This window comes from Doryrhamphus excisus, chromosome 19 (assembly GCF_030265055.1).
Source record: "Doryrhamphus excisus isolate RoL2022-K1 chromosome 19, RoL_Dexc_1.0, whole genome shotgun sequence".
In the NCBI taxonomy this organism is placed as follows: domain Eukaryota; kingdom Metazoa; phylum Chordata; class Actinopteri; order Syngnathiformes; family Syngnathidae; genus Doryrhamphus; species Doryrhamphus excisus.
The window spans coordinates 13,514,834-13,537,321 of NC_080484.1; the positions used below are offsets into that span (position 1 = coordinate 13,514,834).

The following is a 22,488-nucleotide window of genomic DNA, read 5'->3' on the forward strand; positions in this document are numbered from 1 at the left end:
CCTTGATTTTGCCTTGTTTGCTCACATACATCATTTTACCTCATAACATTTTATTATTTTATTTTATTTTATGTATTTATTATTTTATTATTATTATTTTATTATTATTTTTTACTATTTCAATTTGAAATGTTCTTCTAGTAATTACAATTTTATTGTCGTCATATTTCGACAACCCACTTTCCCACTTTGATTTGGCCTTGTTTGCTCACATACGTCATTTTTCCTCATAATATTATAACATTGTTGTTTGTCTATATGTGCCCTGTGATTGGCTGGCCACCAGTCCAGGGTGTAACCCGCCTCTCGCCGGACAGCTACGATAGGCTCCAGCCCCCCGCGACCCTCGTGAGGAAAAAGCGGTAGAAAATGAATGAATGAATGAATGAAGATGCCCTTTTAGAGCATTATTACATACTAATTCCACATGTTTCCATTGGTGCTGTTGTTGCTTATAGTCTTCTTGTTAAGAATGTGCCGTGGGCCGCAGATGGCCCCAGAGCAGCACTTTGTACACCCTCGAGCAACATACAAGACAGCAACGGCATCAAGAACAAGAGCAGCAAGGACGACAACAACAGAATGTCTTCAAATGAATGGATCTACGCTTGCGTAACGCGCGTCAACAAATGTACACAATGTACTCTTGCAGCGTTGGGAAAGGCATGGGGAGCACGCACACGCACACGCACACGCACGCACACACACACACACACACACACACACAAACACACACACACACACACACACTGATCTACAAAGCAAAATAATGACGGCAGTCGTCCACGGGGACAAACGGAGGATGTGGTAAGAGTTGTTGATGTGGGGAAACACGCACGCACGTTAGTAGGTTGGTTGGTGGGCGTAAGTCGGTCATCAGCGTTTTAGGAAGGAAAACATGAAGCGCCGCCTCACCTGACATGAACTGTGCTGCTCACGCTGCCGTCCGCGAGGGAACGTGAAAGGAATGGCACCGCTCGAATCAACATTCGCCAAAGCAGTCGTCTTCACGACTTCACGTTGCCATGGAGACGCATCCAAGTCATGCATCCTGTTTGCCGGGTCCGATCCGACCGGGAAAACCTTTGGCGTTGGCATTTCGGGTGGCTGATCAAGGATTTGGGTGACTCTGGGGGTGACATTTTCATTCATGGGGGGTCTGCTACAACTGAGGGAAGACTCTAATCCCGCGCTAATTCCCACTTCTAACTTTCTGGCTTCACTCTATCACAGTACATCCAAAATATATTCATAATCATGCTGGTTGACTACAGCCAACAATTAGTCCAAAATATCCACATTTTAGCTGATTGTATGCATTTTTGGACTCAATAAAGCATTTTCAATTTCAAGTAAATGAACACTATGTGTTACGTCGATGACACAACAAAGACCAGTGAGTCTACATTATGTCTTATTTTCTCTTATTATGTCTACTATAGCCAGTAATAGGAGTGTAAAGGTGACTATAGGGTTGTTATTTCATGTCTAGAGGGCTCTAATGATAAAAAAAATGTGTATTTCGAAGGTGATAAACAGCTTTTCCATGTCTTATTTTGTGTTATTATATCTACTATATCATGTAATAGTAGTGCAAAGGTGACTATAGGGTTGTTATTTCATGTCTAGAGGGCTCTAATGATAAAAAAAAGTGTATTTCGAAGGTGATAAACAGCTTTTCCATGTCTTATTTTGTGTTATTATATCTACCATATCATGTAATAGTAGTGCAAAGGTGACTATAGGGGTGTTATTTCATGTCTAGAGGGCTCTAATGATAAAAAAGTGTATTTAGAAGGTGATAAACAGCTTTTCCATGTCTTATTATATCTACTATATCATGTAATAGGAGTGCAAAGATGACTATAGGGGTGTTATTTCATTTCTAGAGGGCTCTAATTATAAAAAAGTGTATTTAGAAGGTGATAAACAACTTTTCCATGTCTTATTATATCTACTATATCATGTAATAGGAGTGCAAAGGTGACTATAGGGGTGTTATTTCATGTCTAGAGGGCTCTAATTATAAAAAAGTGTATTTAGAAAATGATAAACAGCTTTTCCATGTCTTATTTTGTTTTATTACATCTACTATATCATGTAATAGTAATGCAAAGGTGACTATAGGGGTGTTATTTCATGTCTAGAGGGCTCTAATTATAAAAAAAGTGTATTTAGAAAATGATGAACAGCTTTTCCATGTCTTATTTTGTTTTATTATATCTACTATATCATGTAATAGGAGTGCAAATGTGTCTATAGGGGTGTTATGTCATGTCTAGAGGGCTCTAATGATAAAAAAAAGTGTATTTCGAAGGTGATAAACAGCTTTTCCATGTCTTATTTTGTGTTATTATATCTACTATATCATGTACTAGTAGTGCAAAGGTGACTATAGGGGTGTTATTTCATTTCCAGAGGGCTCTAATGTTAAGAAGAAGGCTCTAATAATGTTAGAAAGCGTATTCAGAAAGTGGTAAACAACTATGTTGTAATTAGGACAATATTCCACCGGTGGAACCAAGGAACGGTGATAAACAAGAGACGACCTAACATGCTAAGCTAAATGTGTTATTTTTACGATTCCTGGCAAAATGACACGACTAACTGAGTGCCAAACTAAATTAAGGTGAGATAATTTTACACAAAAATTCCAAGCGTCGTTCCAGGAAAGCCTTTTGGGCTTGTCGGTGCAGACGTGAGTGTTTTGTGTTTTGCAACTGCTCAAAGCGGCGGAAATAACATGTGTGCTTATTAGCTCGGCCGATTACAAGCGCTCGCACGTGCAGACGCATTCTGTCGCCGCTTGTCGACTCGTGCAGGGATCACGCCAGGACACTCCAGATGTCCAGACGTGTTTTCACACCCTGTCATGCATGATGAGATGTGGGCGGAGTCTGCTCAGGTATTTAAACGTTTCAATGCACAACTTGCTTTTGTTTGGTAAACACGGTGGAAACACAAGCAACACAACATAAACGACGCTGGTGGCGCCCCCTATGGCTTGTGGTGAAAATGCCTTGTAACGTTTTTCCATTTGTGCTAATTCGTCGCCCGAAAGTGTGTACCAAATTTGCGCTGCTAAACGCCGTGAAATTACAGTGGGTGTTTAGCTAAGCTGTGTGAGAAATTTCAAGCCCCCCCGCCCTCCAGGGGTAGCAGAGTGAGCTGCCAAACTAATATTTAAACTTTAAATCGGAACGCTACGACATCTTGTCATCATTTCAATGTTCCGTGTTTCATTTGATGTTAAGAACCGGCCGCGAGCCAATAAAAACCCACTTGCGGGTCCCAAAAAGGCCCCCAGGATGCACTTTGGACACCCGGGCTTTAAAGCCTAAGCACGACGTAGAAAAAGTCGACGTAGAAAAATGTATCATAGATAACAGATTGGCCAAATTAAATAGAACAAAATAAATAAATAAATATTTGTAAGTTGTATGTTATTTGTAATGATAATTTAGACATGATCATAATATATACTATATGGTCATATCACCTTGTACTTCGGTACATGACAAAAAAATTAAATATTAAATATTTTTAAAAATTAAAAAGGATTTTTTTTATAAAAATAAAACATTTAAAAAATCAAAAAATTCAAAAAAATCAAAATGAAAAATACTTAAATTATTTTAGGAAAGCAGGAAGTGAACAAATGTAACAGTTACTTATTGTAAAAGTACCAGATGGAGGGGTAGGATTTAATAAGCTTTGCTTCTTCCTACTCCTTTTGGACATGTGGAACTGATTATGTGATGCATTCAATTGTAATCTGATGCATGTTCAAATGAAATTAAACCATTACCATTACCATTACCATAGTATTTGGTGGACATGGAGTTCAGTCATCCCGCCCGAGGGGCCCCAAGGTCGGCTCAGGTGTATGGAGAAAGGGATTGAACGTGCAGTTGGCCTCCTCTGGGCCTTTGTACTGCCCCACTTAGCATCACGCAATCACATCACACGTCGGCCAATAATTAACTTGGGAAAAGGTAGATGATCTCCTGGTTTTGCAGCTTCCACCACAAAGGAAGAGAGAAGATCTTGTTTGGCCCACTTTTAACTTCATGTTTGACCAGAGGCCTCTACCTCTTTTCAATATTTGCACAAAGAACACAAACGCCGCGCTTATTTATACGCCCCATCTTACCTAACGACCCGCACACGCCACCCACTGGACACTTCATTAGGCACCGACCAACCGGAGCCGCCGTCCAAACCAACACATTTAGGGTGTTCGACTCCCACGACCCTCCAACGGTCATGTGTTGCTAACGTTCGATCTGCTCCTTCACCGGGCTTCGCTACACGTCTTAAAATGCTCCCAGGCAAAAGGTGAGAGGTCTGTTAGCAATGTAGCTCATGTAGCTATGCTAGCATTGCTGAAAGTCTGTACTTGGTGAAGACATAGAAATGAAATATTCCATAATCCAGACCACCAATGAGTATGTACAGCTATTATAAGGCGAATAGCTAATTACAAATAGCTAATAGCTAATAACAAATAAGAAAAAATAACAAATGGCTAATAGCTAATAACATAACAAATAGCTAATAGCTAATAACAAATGAGAAAAAAATAACAAATAGCTAATAGCTAACAGCTAATAACTACACAACACTGCTGGAAGGAACACATATATATAACATATATAACATATATATATATATATACACATCATATACATATATATAACATATACATATATAACATATACATATATATATAAAACATATACATATAGATATTATATAATTTAAATAAAAACTATTATATTAATGAGTTGAGTCAATCATCATGAGTATTAATCATTATGATTATTTATCATACAACATCAAATATGTAATAATAATCAGCAGCTTACAGTAAAAAGGAATACTAATTAAATAAAAACAATGACTAGAATGATTAAATTCAAATACTAATATATGTCATAATGAACACAATGGAATAAAAATCAAAAATTGTAAATTGTAATAAGCATAATTTTGGAATATCATGCATGGATAAAATACTACTTAAGTAATTAAAAACTATCAAAATTATTGCTTTATCATAAAATATGTCAGCAGAATAAATATAGATATTATTGTTGCAAAAAAGAAACTATTGTGATTAGAATGATGATGTAAATTAATATATTACATAGAGTATGTTATCATGAACATAGTAAAATGATTATTAAATTGTAGAATAAAATAACAGAAGTGCAAGAAAGTAATTCAGCAACAAATGAAGAAATAAAATCAGTATATGAATCATTTGGAGCAATATAAAAATAGAATTATAAAAATGAAATAATGAAGTCATTAAACAATGACATCAATAATGAAGTCAATAACGAAGCACGTCGTTGGAACTTTGTGGCCCCTGCGTCATCGCCAAGAAGCATTTCCTTCCTGATCGCCATCATCAACCTTCTCGCTCATCTCAATCGCAACTTTTACTCTGGTTTCGCTTTGGCTGTAAAACGACTATCACAACCCGGCACACGCACTTTGACCCCCTTTTGTCCACTTTGCCCTCATGCGGCACCAGACCCCTTTGCACTGATAAGCACCATGGACCCTTTGGCTCTCAGGGACCCAAGATTGGGAACACCCACCTGAAAACACACACACACACACGGGTGCGTGACGACCGGTAATCCAAGGTGACGTCAGTCTGCATCCAGACAGATTAACCCGAGAGGGAGGAGGCGATGGTTGCCTAGCAACTACAAGACCACTCAAACGCCGCCTGGCCGACAGACGGACCATGAATAGACACAAGTTGCAGCCTTGCACACTCAACCTTAATCGTCACACTGTGTGTGTGTGTGTGTGTGTGTGTGTGTGTGTGTGTGTTGTCAATGACTTTCCAGTCATGCTACCAATGGTTGGAGCTGGATGCCTGCCACACTTAGTGTTTTGCTGCAGGCTCTTTCCAGCCTGCTTTCCTATTCTTGGATGTCCTTGCATGAACTCAGGTCCCTCGCCAACATCTCGGCAGCGTCTAATGAAAGATGGCCGCCAACAAGGGGGGGGGGGGGGGGGGGCCCTGTGTACCGACTACGCTTCCAGCAAGCCCCGCTCGGCCGGCTCTCCCCGTCCCCTCATGTGTAATCTGATGATTAGATGTGGTAGCTACCTCCAATTATTGGGGTAAAAATAAATTTTTATTGACCTGCTAAGTCATGTGATATCCGTAATGACATTTATTCTTACCCGATATCAGGGGTCTTCCACCGGCCCACACATGACCTCACGGGTTGCCAGCAGATTCCTAAAAATAGCAGCACGGGTCACACAGAGCAGCGCTCCCACGCAGCGTAACCTAACCTTCGCCAATGGCCCACTTTCTCTACCGTTTGCTTCCCCGTTAAAATATCCACCAGGATTGTGGCTACGCCGTCACACACTCCTCCGCCCGCAGGCATCAAGCCCCCCCCCCCATGGACATATCCATCCTTAGGCAGCTGGACCAACCATGAGGGGGCTTCAAGCTGCAGCAGCGCCGAATGGTCCCTCACATCAAGTCTACAAGGCGTCTTCAAAAAGCTCAAGGTCATAATTTTCATTATCATCTTTTAACACGTGGAATATCTCAGTTATGAATTCCAACATTAAAGGACATTTGGCTTCATATTTTGTCTGTCTGGAACCGCTCCATGGATGTACTTGATGTGACGATGGACCGCTGCTTGAATACACCATCTTTGACTTTTTTTTTGTCAGTAAAAAATCCATATGTATACACAATTAAAAACAGCAGAGTGCTCCTGTCATATGAAATATCTTTGATTTGCTTCTTGCAGCATGTCCTTAAAAGCAGAATAAAAAACGCAATCAGTAAACTTTTTTTTGTCAATAATATTTTCCTAAAATATTTTCAATTTTTTTTTTTAACATTTTTATATAATATAATATATTTTAATATGTTTCTATTAATTACTATATATTTACCAAAAACAGCAGAGCACTCCTGCCACATAGAGGATCTCTGACTCATGTTTTTTACTGTCGGTCCTTCAAAACAGCAGGGCGCTTTCGTCAAATAGAGGATCTTTGACTGCTGTTCTTAGAATACTGTAGCTACTTAGAAACAGCAGAGCACTCCTGCCATATAGAGGATCTTTGATTAGTGCTTGTGTAGTTCATTCATTCATTCATTTTCTACAACTTGTCCTCACGAGGGTCACGGGAGTTGCTGGAGCCTATCCCAGCTGTCTTCGGGCAAGAGGCGGGGTACACCCTGGACTGGTGGCCAGCCAATCACAGGGCACATATAGACAAACAACCATTCACACTCACTTTCATACCTATGGACAATTTGGAGTGGCCAATTAACCTAGCATGTTTTTGGAATGTGGGAGGAAACCGGAGTACCCGGAGAAAACCCACGCATGCACGGGGAGAACATGCAAACTCCACACAGAGATGGCCGAGGGTGGAATTGAACTTGGGTCTCCTAGCTGTGAGGTCTGCACGCTAACCACCGTGCAGCCCCTGCTTGTGTAGTATTTACTTAAAAACAGCAGAGGGTACCTGTCATATAGAAAGAGTAGAATGCTCCTGTCATATAGGGGATCTATGACAAGTGTGTTTACAGCATGTCCTTAGAAAGAGCACAGTGCTCCTGTCATGTAGAGGATCTTTGATTAGTGCTTGTGTCGAATTTACTTAAAAACAGCAGAGGGTTCCTGTCATATAGAGGATCTTTGACAAGTGCTTTTATGGTATGTCCTTAGAAAGAGCAGTGCTCATGTCATATAGAGGATCTTTGACAAGTGCGTTTACAGTATGTCCTTTGAAAGAGCACAGTGCTCCTGTCATATAGAGGATCTTTGACAAGTACGTTTACAGTATGTCCTTACAAAGAGCACAGTGCTCCTGTCATATAGAGGATCTTTGATTAGTGCTTGTGTAGTATTTACTTAAAAACAGCAGAGGGTTCCTGTCATATAGAGGATCTTTGACAAGTGTGTTTCCAGTACGTCCTTATAGAAAGAGGAGAGCGCTGCTGGAAGTCTTTGACCTTGTTTTCAGATTGAAACATTGTGCATTGTTGTGCATGTCATCGGAAGTCTAAAAAGCTTCAGCTTTGGAATGCGTGGAGTCAAAGTGAGTCAGAAGGTCCCACGATTAGAACACCGTGTTGCAGAAACCAGTACAGGTAGTACACGGTGTTCACAAGGACTACATAGCAGTAGTTGCTCAACACAGGAAGTCAACAAAGTATCAGTAATTGCCGCAACACTACAAGGAAGGATAAGATCAGCTTCTTCCTACTCCCTTTCAGACACGTGACCTTCTTTGACGATTGGTCGCTCTCTATGACGTCCATGTTGCGCCAGTCAATGAGGTCCCAAACAGCGAACGAGGTACCTCATACAGCGGGAGTCCAGCGCCGTCTCGCGGCCAGAGAGGTCACCACACCAACAGGAGCTCCAGCTGATGTTGACGTCAGCCCGGCGCTTCTCTCCTGCGGGACAAATTCAGTGAGTTCTAAACACGACCATGTGTGAAGTGTGAGTTAGCGGCGGGTGGAGTGAGAGAGCTTTCGTCACCAGAGGTGACCGGAGGTGATCCCGCCATGTGAGTGGGAGGAGCCGTCATTATTCAAACAGTGGCGGTCCTATAAAAGCACGCACCTCGCACGTCGTGGGAGTTTCACCCCCAATGTGTCACGACTGAAGCCCGTCTCGGCAGCACCGCCAGAGGACGCGACGATGCACGACTCCGGCGGGGTCCAGCTGGCCCGAGCCCTCAAGTACGCCGCCCTGTGCCTGCTGCTGGTGCCGCGCTTCCTGGCCGCCGCCGTCACGCTGTGGCTCCTCGACTTCCTGTGCATCCGGCGTAAGGTGCTCCTCCAGATGGGCGCCCGGCCACACAGTGCCGACGACCCGCCGCTGTGCGTCTCCGACTCCAACCGGATGTTCACGCTGGAGTCGCTACGGGCGGTGTGGTACGGCCAGAAGCTGGACCTGCTCAAGTCCGCGCGCCTGGGACGCGCGGCGCCTAACACCGAGGTGGTTCTGGTCCAGGAGCGCCGGCGGGTCCGCATCCTGGACTGCATGCGGGGGACGAGACCGCTCATCCTCAACTTTGGCAGCTGCTCCTGACCGCCCTTTATGACGCGCCTGGCCGCCTTCCAGCGCGTCGTCAGCCAGTACGCGGACATCGCGGACTTCGTGGTGGTCTACATCGAGGAAGCGCACCCGGCGGACGGCTGGGTGAGCTCGGACGCTCCTTACCAGATCCTCAAGCACCGCTGCCTGGAGGACCGGCTGAGCGCAGCGCGGCTCATGCTGGCGCAGGTACCCGGCAGCAGCCTGGTGGTGGACAGTATGGACAACGCCTCCAACGCCGCTTACGGAGCCTACTTCGAGAGACTCTACATCGTCAGGGACCAGAGGGTGGTCTACCAAGGGGGCAGGGGTCCGGAGGGCTACCGGATCTCCGAGCTCAGGAACTGGCTGGAACAGTACCGGAGGGACCTCATCGCTTGTCCGGTGCTGCAAGCGTAGCCCCGGGTGAAGTCTACAAAGCCCCAAAAAAGACTATTTTCATGTTTTACTGGGTCCACAATGTTTTGTTTTGTTTTGTTGAGGGGGTGGGGGGCGTCCGGGAGGGGGGGGCATCCCGTGGTGTTTATGTGAAGTGCGGTTCCTAAACGGCCCAGCCACAGAACCGACACGGATGTTTATGACACCTAGTGGGTGCCTCCATGGAAGGCTTTAGACCAGTCCGGGGGGGGGGGGGGGGGGGTCGTGACGTCACGCTATGTAATGAACAAACTATTTTGTACAAAAGAAGAAAATATAAATAAATAACACTGAATGACTTGACTGAAAACCACATTGTGTATTGTTTGTCAAGTATTTTAACGCCGCATGGCCACGGGACACTTTATAGTCACACCCGATACATTCTGATTGTGACATGAGATTATTACATCATTATTGTGACATGACATTATTAATGTTATTATGCACCGTGTCCTGCTGACAGCTCTTTCTAACATTTTGCACACAAACCATCAGCACAACAATAAACATCTCCAAACACAGCCTGTTAATGGTGTTGGTGATGTTTGGATCCCATCAGGTGTGCCTAATGAAGTGTCCAGTGAGTGTGCATTGTGCAAACAACTGGCTGTTAAAAAAATGCATGAAAAGAGACAAAGCGCATCGTATTGATGTATCTCCAGCTGTGGTGTGACACGATCACAGACAAACAAAAGTGACGCTTGGCAGGAGAGGATGGAGGTTAGCTATGGAAGGAAGCGCTTTCATCCACCTTAGTCGTGCTCGCTGCTATGCGTTGGGGCCCCCCGGTCCGAACTTTAACATCTAAGAGGCGCCCTGGGAGGTAACCATCCTGGGATCCCATGATGGAGCCTCTTTGGCACAATGAAGGAACCAAACATTGGTTCCTTGTTGAGGAACCACACATTGGTGAATCATGGGTGAAGGAACCATGTTTGGTTCCTTCACTGGTTCCTTCACCAAACAGTGAGGCTTGGTTCCTTCACTGTGAGAGGAAGTTAACCTCACAGTGTATCGCCCTACATGCCCAGACAATTTGCCCGTACAAATAATAATTTCAAAGTATGATGAAACATTACATAACACTAAAATATCAATTGAAATAACCTTTTATCCACAAAAACCAAAGCTTCCAATTAACTCCATTAATTAATTAATTAATTAATTTTCTAACGCTTATCCTCATGAGGGTCACAGGGGTTGCTGGAGCCTATCCCAGCTGTCTTCGGGCAAGAGGCGGGGTACACCCTGGACTGGTGGCCAGCCAATCACAGGGCACATATAGACAAACAACCATTCACACTCACATTCATACCTATGGACAATTTGGAGTCGCTAATTAACCTAGCATGTTTTTGGAATGTGGGAGGAAACCGGAGAAAACCCACATGCAAACTCCACACAGAGATGGCCGAGGGTGGAATTGAACCCGAATCTCCTAGCTGTGAGGTCTACGCGCTAACCACTTGACCGCCGTGCATCCCGCAATTAACTCCAATGAATATGAAAATTGGCCAAAACCTTGGAAATTGTATATTTTACAAATACATTATTAAAAAGTAAACTACTATAAATAAAAATATGAACATTTATGGTAATTGTCTGTCAAATTCATATTTTTACATATAGTGTTAGAGCAGATAGTAGTATCGTAGCAGTATTTTAAAGGAAATATTTAAACAAAAAAGCATATCTACAGGGTACATTTAGAGGAACATTATATACCAGAACGCTACAATAAAAGTATTCTGGTATTTCAAGTCTGAAGACAAAGGGAAGGGAACTTTCTTTTTTTTCTTTTCTTCTTAAATCAGATGGGATTAGCATGCACGCACACAAGCATGCAGTCTTCCATGACATCCTATACATTGTGTTCTATGACACGCTAATGTATGCAGGCGCTGTGGCACAATGAGGATTACCGAGCGCTGTGATGATTCATCTGGGTCCCACGTGGCTCAGAAACTGACGGCCGCCCTCCCCTCCCATCCTGGAAACTCCTCCTCTGTTTCCTGGCGAGGCGAGAGAGAAAAAAAAAAAATAACAACCCACAATTCATTGTAATCAATGACTGCACACACCAACACGGTGATAAAGAGCCAGTCCATTGGTCACGTCTGACTGACCTCAGGCAGCCATAACACCGAAGACACGTTCCCAAGGTTATGTATGGTATTTGAAACAGAATAAGTAATTATCCACTGTGTGGCTCCCCCTACAGTTGGGAGGTATAATTCACAGAAGTAATTCTCGTAAAAAACACAAAGACCACCACAGTTGTAGATTGGGAAGATAAACTCGGAGAGACAGGTTCTAGTGATCATCGTCTTAGAGGAACCTCACAGGTAGCCAAACTCAAGCTAAATGGCTAGCTCTTAAAGGGGACCTTTGTATTGAGTTGTGGAGTATAAAGCAACTACACAAAGCTTTCGAGATCTTCCAGAATGGGCACCCATTCCAGCTGTTTTTCCTAAGATTTGCTTCCCGACAAAATGGTCTGTTTTAAGTTATTCCACCCACAGCCCACCTCCGAGCACGGCTACTGTGATTGGTCACACTCCAAAGTACCGCTCTCAAATACCGTCCTTCCGTACTACTGACGAACCCCCCTTTCTAATTTAATGGCTATAGGAGTTAAGTAATTATAATAATAATAAAATATTGTAGAGCTACCGGCTGCACGGCGGTCGAGTGCATGTTCTCCCCGTGCATGCGTGGGTTTTCTCCGGGTACTCCGGTTTCCTCCCACATTCCAAAAACATGCTAGGTTAATTGGCCACTCCAAATTGTGAGTGTGAATGGTTGTTTGTCTATATGTGCCCTGTGATTGGCTGGCGACCAGTCCAGGGTGTACCCCGCCTCTCGCCCGAAGACAGCTGGGATAGGCTCCAGCACCCCCCCCCCCCCACGACCTTCGTGAGGAAAAAGCGGTAGAAAATGAATGAATGAATGAATGTAGAGCTACCAAAGAGATGCCTAACTTATCTTGTATGAACTCAACAAACGTAGGTCCCTGTTTACCGAGCGCACTGAAGAAGAGCACGCTGCTTCTGGCTTCAGCAACATTTAAGCGAATATTTCACGTTCATGCTCACAAAAACAGTCCCGTGTGAAATGGCGCTGAGAAATGAAAATGTTTTTTTTTGTCTTGCTGGGAATCACCAACTCCAACCACTGATGGATGCCCGATGTCGCCTCGTATGCAGTATGTAGAATAATTATGTATATATTATTTGTATATTTGTGCACTATTCTCCAAGCTTCTCTACACATTAAAAAAAACACTTACTTGCAGCTTTTAAAAAGATGCATTATTAATAAAAAATGGACAAGGGCGACGGCGGGGCTGCAACACACGTAGGGATTAATGAGCAAGGAATGGAAAGTGGATGAAATAATCACTCTTCTTTTTTTTATGTAACCGCGAGGGAGGGGGTGGTGGTGCGGGAGGGGGAGGGGCGAGATGGGGGGGTGGGGGGTGGTGGGTTCACGCAACACCTCAGCATGGCATCTGTCCCCCCGGGTTGCCATGGCAACCCCGGTTGCTATGTGATCCGTTTTTATCTGGAGATCTGTTGCGGCTGCAGATGTCACCGGGTGCATCTCGCCGCAGCCAGACCTCCGCCAAGCCAAAGGCGGACCCGGGACAAACGGCGACGAGTCACGGAGAGTCGGAGAGCAGAGGCAGGTGTCTTGACAGTTTGGATGTGGTGGTAGCTCGTTTAAGGGCCAGCGGCCGCACCGCCCGAGCCCGCTGTGTGGCATTCATGAATGGAAGCAGATGATTCAGCCCCCCCCCCCCCCCCTCCTCCTCCAGCGCCGCCTCTGCATGACGCAAGTCTGTGCACGTCTGACGCGTGACTCTCATCTACAGACGTGGGAACAGCATCCGCTCGCTTTTCCAGTCCGCCTCATGTCGTGTATATTTTGTCAGATTCTGGGGCTTCCACAAACACTTTTCTTTCTTTTTGTAGTAGATCCTTAAAAACAGCAGATTTACTCTCTTCTACAGAATGGAGGATCCCTGACTGGGCTTTTTGCAGTAGATCCCTAAAGATAGCAGATCATTCCCGTCATAAAGAGGACCTTTGACTTGGTGTTTTTGTAGAAGATTCCTAAAAACAACAGCAGACTCCTATCATAAAGATAATCTTTGCTCTTGTCTTTCCTCTTTTTGCAGTATGTCCTTAAACACAGCACTGACTGACATTGATTACAGTAGATTCTTAAAAACAGCAGATTTACTCTCTCCTACAGAATGGAGGATCCCTAGCTGGGCTTTTTGCAGTAGATCCCTAAAGACAGCAGATCATTCCCGTCATAAAGAGGACCTTTGACTTGGTGTTTTTGTAGAAGATTCCTAAAAACAGCAGCAGACTCCGATCATAAAGATAATCTTTGCTCTTGTCTTTCCTCTTTTTGCAGTATGTCCTTAAACACAGCACTGATTACAGTAGATTCTTAAAAACAGTAGCATATTTGTGTCGTATCGACGGTGGGAGGTCCTTAAAAACGGCAGATGTTTCATGTTATATAGGCTGGAGGATCTTTGGCTGTTTGCAGTTGATTCCGAAAAAGAGCAGCACACTTTGCTCTTTAATTGCCGTTGTCCTTCCATATAGCTCACCTTACATATATAGTAGTAGAGCTTTGGCTACTGTTTTAGCTATAGGTGCTTAACAAGAGTGGTGTACTATTGTACTAATGTTTTTGAAATGCCCACAAAACAGCAGAACATCACTGAAATGATCCATCTTGTAGTAGTTTGCAGTCATTCCAGAATAGAGGATCTTTGTCTATTGTTTTTGCAGTAGCACCAAGCGCATGTTGTCCTCGCAGGTGTCATGGCCACGTTATCCACAACGCGTCCACATGGAGTACTGTAGTTTGGATGAGTGGAACGTCTTGGCTTCCAGGCCAACGCAACACTCGCTTCTATTCCTCGTCAAATGACTTTTCAAATGTCCGTCCAGGCAAAGTGAAGACAGTCGGGTTGATTTATGGCCGAGCTGCCCTCTTAGTCATCCTTACAAGCTCCCCAATCCTCTGCTTCCTCTGCAATCCTCTGAGTGTGGGATTTACCGAGCCTCTCTGGAGCATGAGATGTCCTGGGATCAGCTTCTGTCCTTGGCCCCGAAACACCTGGCCTGCGTGTCGGCTTTTCCTTGACATACTGTCCCGAGCTCTCCAGGCGCTGAGTGTTCAAAGTGATGTTCTCCATCATGTGAGACATCTTCTGGCCACTTTGGTTCTGGATGGAGGAGACTTCCTTTTGGGACAGACTTGTTCCTCTTGTCATTGGAGTCATAAATCTTCAGATCGCAAGAAAAAAAAAACCTGCAGGTCACAAGGTCATTATAGTTACACCTGCACACCAAACTGTTGACTGTTCTAGTGTCATGTTCTGCTACCAATGGACCCATCAGGTAAAGTTTTTTGTTTAAAAAAAACAAACAAAAACAAGCTGTCAGTGGGAAAGGAGTTCTGCACTATGGGAAAAATAAGATGCCTGCAAAACACACAGCTCCGTCCAAACACGGAAATAATGGAAAACCAAAAACACAACCACCATAAACCAAATGCCATGGGAAAATGTTTCTAGTCACATCAACAAAAAAATGCAAAAAAATGCTACTAATGCCAAAAACACACACACAACCCTCAAAACAAACACATGGACAGAAATACTGCAAGTTCACAGATGAAAATGCTTTGCCAGGCTACCAGGAAGCGAGCCGGGGTACCAGGAAGCTAGCCAGACCTGAGGGATATCCATCTTTAAAGACATGAGCAAGATGCCCAAAAGAAAGTTGGCGACATTCCTCTTTATATCTTTGTTGAACTATCCCTTGTACAAAATACTTGCTGTCAAAATATTATCAACAAATAAGCTAGTTTAAGCCTTTCCAGATGACTGCTAGCTTGGCTAGCTGCTGTTTTGTTCCGTGAAGTTGCAGATTTTGGGCATTTTTCGTTGGTTTTTGATCCTGTAGCATTGATGGGACTGCAGCATCTCATACGTTTTCCCATTTTGGCTTTCATGGTTTGTCGCCAACTGTATTTTTTTTAATTTTATTTAAACATCAGTGCCACCTGAGCTTGGAGCTAATCAAGAGAGTCCGTACAAGAACGGACAACAAATGTCATGTGGCTTGTTGGATATATTCCAACATGTCCGCTGTCAGCATGTGGAAGAGTCAGACGGACGGCACGTTTGTGGTCAACAAACACACACACAAGTGTCGATAGCTTTAGGTTTTTTTTCCACGTGGTTATCTTGAGTCCAAAGGTGATTCTGACATCTCTTTATTGACGTCTTTACATTTTCAACAGGGGCCCACTTTGGAAATAAGTCTGTTCCGGGGTCAAACTCTGACCCTCCTTATGTAGGAAATGTTTCCAGCTGTCTTTCTTTTACACGATTAAAAACAAGTCAGCTGGTATATAATAAAGTTATGATCAAGTAAACAAACATACTTGATATCATGCATCTTACATGTGAATATACGAGTGTAAAAAAGCTGTTTTGTTGTTGTCTACTCACCATTAACTGTAGAGATGGGTGTCCGCTTGGTGAGTCTCCACTTCAACAGTAAATAAGAAGCATCCTCTTATTATTATTAATACCATCTTCAGCCATTTTGGGTCAAGGTTGCTTGTGTAGTTCAACATGGTTATTTGTGCACTTGTTCTTTCCTGTGGGATGGGGTAAAAAAAAAGTCAAAAAGCAAAAAAATAAAAATCCTCCTAAACATTTCAAATGCTGATGTTACACAAATAAAAAGGCTCAGACATTCTGATAATCTTCTGTGACAACGTACAAAAACAGTAACAAAAGGTCAAAGGCCAATTCAAGTCCAATCTTAAGGACACCAAGAACTGCTCAGAAGGCACAAAAGGCCAAATGAACCAAATATAATGTGTGTACCTGCAAAGAACATCCAATTGATGTTATACAGCACACACAGGGATTGTGATGTTGTTGATGTGTGCTTGCACCAAATATCAATAGACGTGTTTGTGTGCGGAGACCAATACAGTTGCACTAAATCAGCTCGACCCCGCTTGGCTACGATACTTGTTTTCCAATTAGAGACACTGCTGCTCCTAGCTTTATTAGCAAAGGGCATTTTTTGACTATACACACACACACAAAGAACATGCCGTGTGACCTTTTATGGACACCGTCTCGGGATAAATGCTGACATTCCTGCCTCGTTTTGTCTTGCTCGGTTTTTGTATCGAGACTCCCAGGGCTATCATTAACTGACTGAAGGACCGGGATCGTATTTTAGAACGGCTGAGTCAACTGATAAAGGGATAGCTAAGGGATTTGCGTATTTTTCAGACAACATCTAGCAGCTAAAAATCAATACCTGCACCGAGATGGTGAACCTTCCTTGCACATGCTTGAGGAACTCACTCAACCTTTGTTTGTTACCACAAAAACCTCCAATCTGGACATCCCTCCCTTGCAAAACCTCACATTGCTTTTCATCAGCCATGGACGAGAACGGGAGAAAGCCCTTCTGTCAGTCATTACCGCCGCTTCTACCTGCACTCTGTGTCCCTCAAGTGGCCTGAAAGCTCCAGACGGTCAGGTGAGGTTGTATTCCGAGAGGTGTCACTCTGTCAGTTCGCACAGTGTGTGCTTATGTGTGTGTGTATGTGTGTGATGTGACTACACCGAGATTGCGTGTCCCCGGATGCTCCAGATACGACGGATAAATAAAAGGTTGTGTTCCAGACATTCACGGTAGAAACGCACGCTCTTATTATTGCTCAAGAGGTGCCCGTGTTGCTTTGTGTCCTCAAGAAATGTGACACACACAGAGGCACAACATGAGGTGTACCCGCGCAAGCTAATAAGATCCAATGCAAGAGCCTGGTGGGTTTGGTGGGTGGGCTGTATGAAAGCTCATGGCCACTAATTAGACCGTTCAAAAGTTAAAAGTTAAATTAAAAGTTAATTCTGGGTTGGTGTATAAAACCGTGGAGTTCGTTCACGTGGCACATTCCAATCAAAACTTCATTCATGGGTCCAAAATATGGGGTGACAGGACACGGATTCGAGTCCCTCCAAACATTCATTCACAAGATACTCTGTGGCTAAAAAAAAAAAAGCGTGTACAAAATACATGCCAGAAATAGTGCTTTTTTTGGATTTCCCAAATTTTGCTGTGCTACACCAACAGTACATCTCCCAAATTCTGCCATTAAAATAATTGTTTTCAGGTTTTCATACACCAGTGGTCTCAAACACGCGGCCCGTGGGCCAAATGTGGCCCGCAGGACACTAGTTTGAGGCCCCCGCCTTGATATGAAAGTTTAATGTTAGTGCGGCCCGCGCAAGTTTGATATGGATGCTGTATTTACGTTTGATTAATCTTCATGTTAAAGGTTAAACAACTGTTAATAGTTATCCTCCCTGTCCGTGTGGAAGTGGTAGGTTTTTGGCTATTTAAGTTGAAAGGAAATAACTTGAAGGCTACCGTTTAGGTCGCTAGCTCTCCAGTTTGCGAGTTAGCATGTGTCTCAAGACCCTGCAGTTGTGCAATATGTTGTAAATAAAAAGAGTATAAATGTGACTATAGTCGTGTTTTGTCATGTCTACAGGGCTCTAATAATGCTTTGTTCATTTTAATCTGAAAAAAATAATTTGTCTACCCACCAACTATATGTGGTTTCTTAAGTTTTTATTATTTGCCGTTTTATTATTATTATATTTATTTATTACTGATTGATTTTCTTTATTCTTGATTTGTTTATTTATTTTTCATCTGATTTTGTGCAGAAAAATAAAAATTAAGATATTTGAGAACAGTGGAATGTTTTATCGGAGCTTTTAGAAAATCAGAACCAAAGCAAAGTTTATTCATTTTTCTATTTTTAATAAATGCGTTTTTTGGGGTTTTTTTGGGGGGGGAAAACCTGAGGCGGCCCAGTCTCACCCAGACCCTAGCTCCAATGGCCCCCAAGTAAATTGAGTTTGAGACCCGTCATACACTTTTGTCCACCGAGTATACTTTTACAATTAAAGGTCAGTCTGACATTCTCTTAAGTAACTGGATGTCCCACACCTGAATCGTCTTGTTATGTCTTGAGTTCCGCCGCTAATAAACAAAAAACTGCAGCCTGAGTCTCAGCTTCCCATAATAATCTCTTTGTTATTTTGCAAAGAACAGGATGTGCACAAAGCTACCCTGAGGTCCGCCTTGTCCTAAGTCTGTCTTTGTTTGACGAGGGGTCCACAGTTCCCATGCGTGATGTAACAGCTAGTTCATAAGTTACATAGTCTCTGTCCTGCAGGATGTACCAAAATAAAAGACATTTTGAAAATGAAGTTTGTTGATAGCATAATGACCCTTAGTCAAGGTCGACAGCCACTAGAAAGCTTCCACTTCCGACTTTGTAGTTTTTCCAATTGAGCTAGTTCCTTTACGACACGATGCTTTAATGGAAAACGCAGGAAAGGTGTAATATTTCCTCTGTGGCTTTCATGGCAAAACGCTGAAGGACAGAACAAGTGTTTATTGTGCTAACATCTCAACTCATAGAGACATCCTTCTCAGAGTGAACACATGAATGGGCGGGGGGCTGGTGGCTTTTATCTTTTTGTCTTGGTCCGTCATCAGTCCACAAACTGCCATTCTTTGACCGACCAGTGCTATCGTGCTTTGATATCGGGAACAGCGGAGGATTCACGGGTAGCACAATGTAGGGGGCTTCTCAAGATTACAGTCTTTTTAAAAAACGACTGGACGGTTCATGAAACAAACTGGAGGTGTGATATACAGAGATCAGGTATCTTAAAAAAAGGCCTGCCAGATCCTGGTGGCACTGGTAAATTGTTCTCAAGTCTTCATATGTGCTTTAACCCTGAGTTTTACATGAAAATAAAGCAGTTTGTTTGATTTGTTAAAATCTAGTAGTTATTTGGGGTTTTAGGTTACACTAAAAACTTACACCAATGATGATACATTCACCACAATCTTACACATTTAAATTATTTTAAAAAAACTATCTACATGTGACTAAACACTGCGCTTGTTGGCTAATCATTCAGGCCTGGAGGGGTAAAGGAGAGGAATGCCGCTATTGCTCTAAGTGTCAACAGAGGCACCGTCTGTCTATGCTGTCTGTCATGCTAGCTCCGAACTCCATGAGACCAATAATTGTATCCATATCTGTGCATAGTGTATGTGTGCGAATGTGAAAATATGAACCGCCCTGTGCACCTTAAGGGCATCGGTGTCACAATCCTTCAACTTCTTTTGCCAAGTCTCCTGACGGGATGTGAACTTTTCTTAGCCGTGAACGCTTCCAAATGATGGGGGTCATGTATTCCCTGTGAAGATGTTGGCCTAGTTGAAGGGTTCTAATGTGAGGTGGGACGCTGAACTGTGCTGACCCGAGTTTTTCATACAGCCCGGTGTCAAGACATGAAAGACCGTCTGGTCCGGATACCCCAAAGCCCTGGTTCAAGCACGCTCAAAGTCAATAACATGGAAACACTGGGCCTCAAAGAACATTTTTGACAACTTTATGGCATCCTTTGAGTGTACGTGTGGGGGTATAAAAAAGGGCTGCATTTTTCCACGTTCCACCTTGAACAGAACTGATAGAGAATGAAAAAACGGCGTCAACCTGGCAGTTCTTTACCTTCAAATGTAGCATCCAAGCTGCAATAGCGGCAGGATGCAGGACACTGCAATACCAGGACCCGGAACTCCTCCCGATTCCTGTTGTGTTAAAAACCAGAAAACCGTGTTTACATTTAGAGTAGTTAGGGTTGTCAGTAAACTGCTAAAATGGCATTAGAATAAATGTAGTTACCTGTGTTCAGGGTCTGAAGATATGGTGTGGAATCCAAGGTTGTTAGTCAAATGGACAAGAGAAGGAAGACGATGTAATCGAATGTGTGTTGACGCCCCGGGGCGAACGTGTCCAAAGCCAAAGGTTGAAGCAGAGGCAAAAGAATTATAAAATGTTTTTTAAAGGTTTTAGCTCTCCAAGGCAAACACCCTTACTGTTGTTCATTTAGCCCCTAATTACAGCGCCATCCACTGGTCTGGCAGACTAATGGAGTTAAAACGTGCAGATCCTAGAACAATCTCGACTGTTTATATTTTGGTTTAAAAGGTACCCACAGGGGCAATCTTGAAGTGCAAGACCATTATCTTGGAGGAGCCGGATGAGTCATGGTTGCTTTCGAGCTACAACACACACACACACACACACACACACACCCCCAAAGGCCACGCTATGATTCAAGGTCAAATAAAAAGCTTTTTCCTAAAAATGTGAATGCACAAGAGATCAACATTCATAACTTCCCCCCTTTTTTTATTTCAGATCCTTGTTTCCATAGCGATAGGTTCTGACATCTTCGGTCGTGACTAGTTATTTTTTGGTTGCTAGGACGAGGGGAGGGGAAGAGTGGCGTAGCAATGACGAGTCCAAAGAGGGCTGTCAGAGCATCCTGAAAAAAAAAAAAAACAATTAAAGTTCAACACTTGGACGGCACACAAGAACGAACGCCAGTGACCTCATCCAGAGATCTTCAATCATGCATCAAAGCCCACGGAAATATTCCTGTAGCTCTTTGGGTACAATGTGTTGATAATCAGGCACATCTGTTTCCTAGTGGGAGACATTGAAGATAATCGTTAGCGGCAAAAGCAACCTGCTTGTTTACAGTGAACATGAGGCCAAAGGCGTAAAAACAACAAGAAAAAATCCATTGCTCAGACACCAGCAAGTGGAAATTTCCACATGTTCCATCTGTGTTGACTGCAGATCCCACAGCAGGGGTGCCAGGGAAGGCAGCAGGCAGGTGACTCGTGGTTGTCCTCACAGGATCGGTCTGGCAGGGAGGGGGTGGAACTGAAACAACCTCAGAGGAGCTAATTTAAAGTCTGTGTAAGGGCAAGCGTGAATGGCCTGCTTTCTAGAGGCAAACGGAACGACTTCCTTCAAACGTTTTGTGAAAGCCATTCTTCACGGTCAGTTAACGAAAGCAAAAACAGTTTTTGTTCTACATTTAAAATAGATTGGAATGGGGCAGTAGCAAGTCGGATGCAATTTGACTAGCTAGGTAGCATGCAGTGGAAAAACATAAGCTTTGAAAGGTTAATAAAGCTAGCCTAGGTAGCAGCAGGTACACAAATATCACATGGCTAACTAGGGAGAACAAAATGGTTCAAGGTAGCAATAAGCAAGTTACAATATACTATATGTACATAAAATAAGGTAGCTGGTTAGTAATATTTAGGTAGTGCTACTTGAGTGGGACATTGTAATGCAACTTGGTAGCAAGCAACACAGTTAAGGTAAGTAATGTAGCTAGTTAAGTAAAGCTAGCTTGTTAAAGCTAACGTGATTTTAAAACTGCTAGATTAGACCAGATCAGAGAAGTCAGCTCACTAGGTAGAAACAGGTAACTAAATCTAGCAAGGTTGGTAGGACAAAGATATATCATATATCAGAGGATGGTCCATGCCAATGTGTGAGTTACCTGAATTAGCTAGTTAACAGGTAAGCTAAAACAAGATAAATAAAGCTACATAGTAAAGGCTGCTAAGGTAGCAACTTGTAACACATAATGCTAGCTGTGTAAGACAACATAAGTACAAGAAGCCCAGGAGCAATATGTAAAATTCAGATAGCTAGCTAGCTAGCTAAGGCAGCAAGGTACACAGACCAGGCTAGCTCGAGATAGAGGCAGCAAAGCTAAGTTACTAAGAACTGAAAAGGGTAAGAAAAAGCAGCTAAGGTAAAGCTATGTAGTAGCTACACGATGAGTAAAGTGCGCTAAGTAGCAACAGGTAAGTGAAGCAAACTATTAACTACATTAATTGCCACAGCAAAGGTTGACACAGGTTACTAAAAGCTGCCAAGGTAAAGACTCAAAAGGACGCTTGCGTGTAAGGACGTAGAAACAGTAAAAACTGGT

General features: G+C 43.2%; 2 protein-coding genes across 3 annotated transcripts in view; one reads left to right on the forward strand and one right to left on the reverse strand.

The window, feature by feature from the left end:
• The window catches only part of LOC131106805 (mitochondrial basic amino acids transporter-like), a 34,658-nt gene extending 25,290 nt beyond the window's left edge, over positions 1-9,368 (reverse strand). The window contains exons 1-3 of one of the 2 annotated variants that reach the window (XM_058056240.1): positions 8,637-9,368; positions 8,371-8,467; positions 916-1,129 (exon numbers count right to left, since the gene is read on the reverse strand). In XM_058056240.1, coding sequence (XP_057912223.1) covers positions 916-989 — 74 coding nt within the window. In that variant the 5' untranslated portion in view covers positions 990-1,129; positions 8,371-8,467; positions 8,637-9,368. Of the gene's footprint in view, positions 1-915; positions 1,130-8,370; positions 8,483-8,636 lie in introns of those variants that run through there. The other variant, XM_058056241.1, reaches the window with a different exon arrangement.
• On the forward strand, positions 8,253-9,699 carry LOC131106808 (thyroxine 5-deiodinase-like). Its single transcript, XM_058056248.1, has one exon. The coding sequence runs from the start codon at positions 8,715-8,717 to the stop codon at positions 9,510-9,512; it is 798 nt and encodes a 265-aa protein (XP_057912231.1). The 5' UTR covers positions 8,253-8,714; the 3' UTR covers positions 9,513-9,699.
• The last annotated feature ends 12,789 nt before the right edge of the window (positions 9,700-22,488 follow it).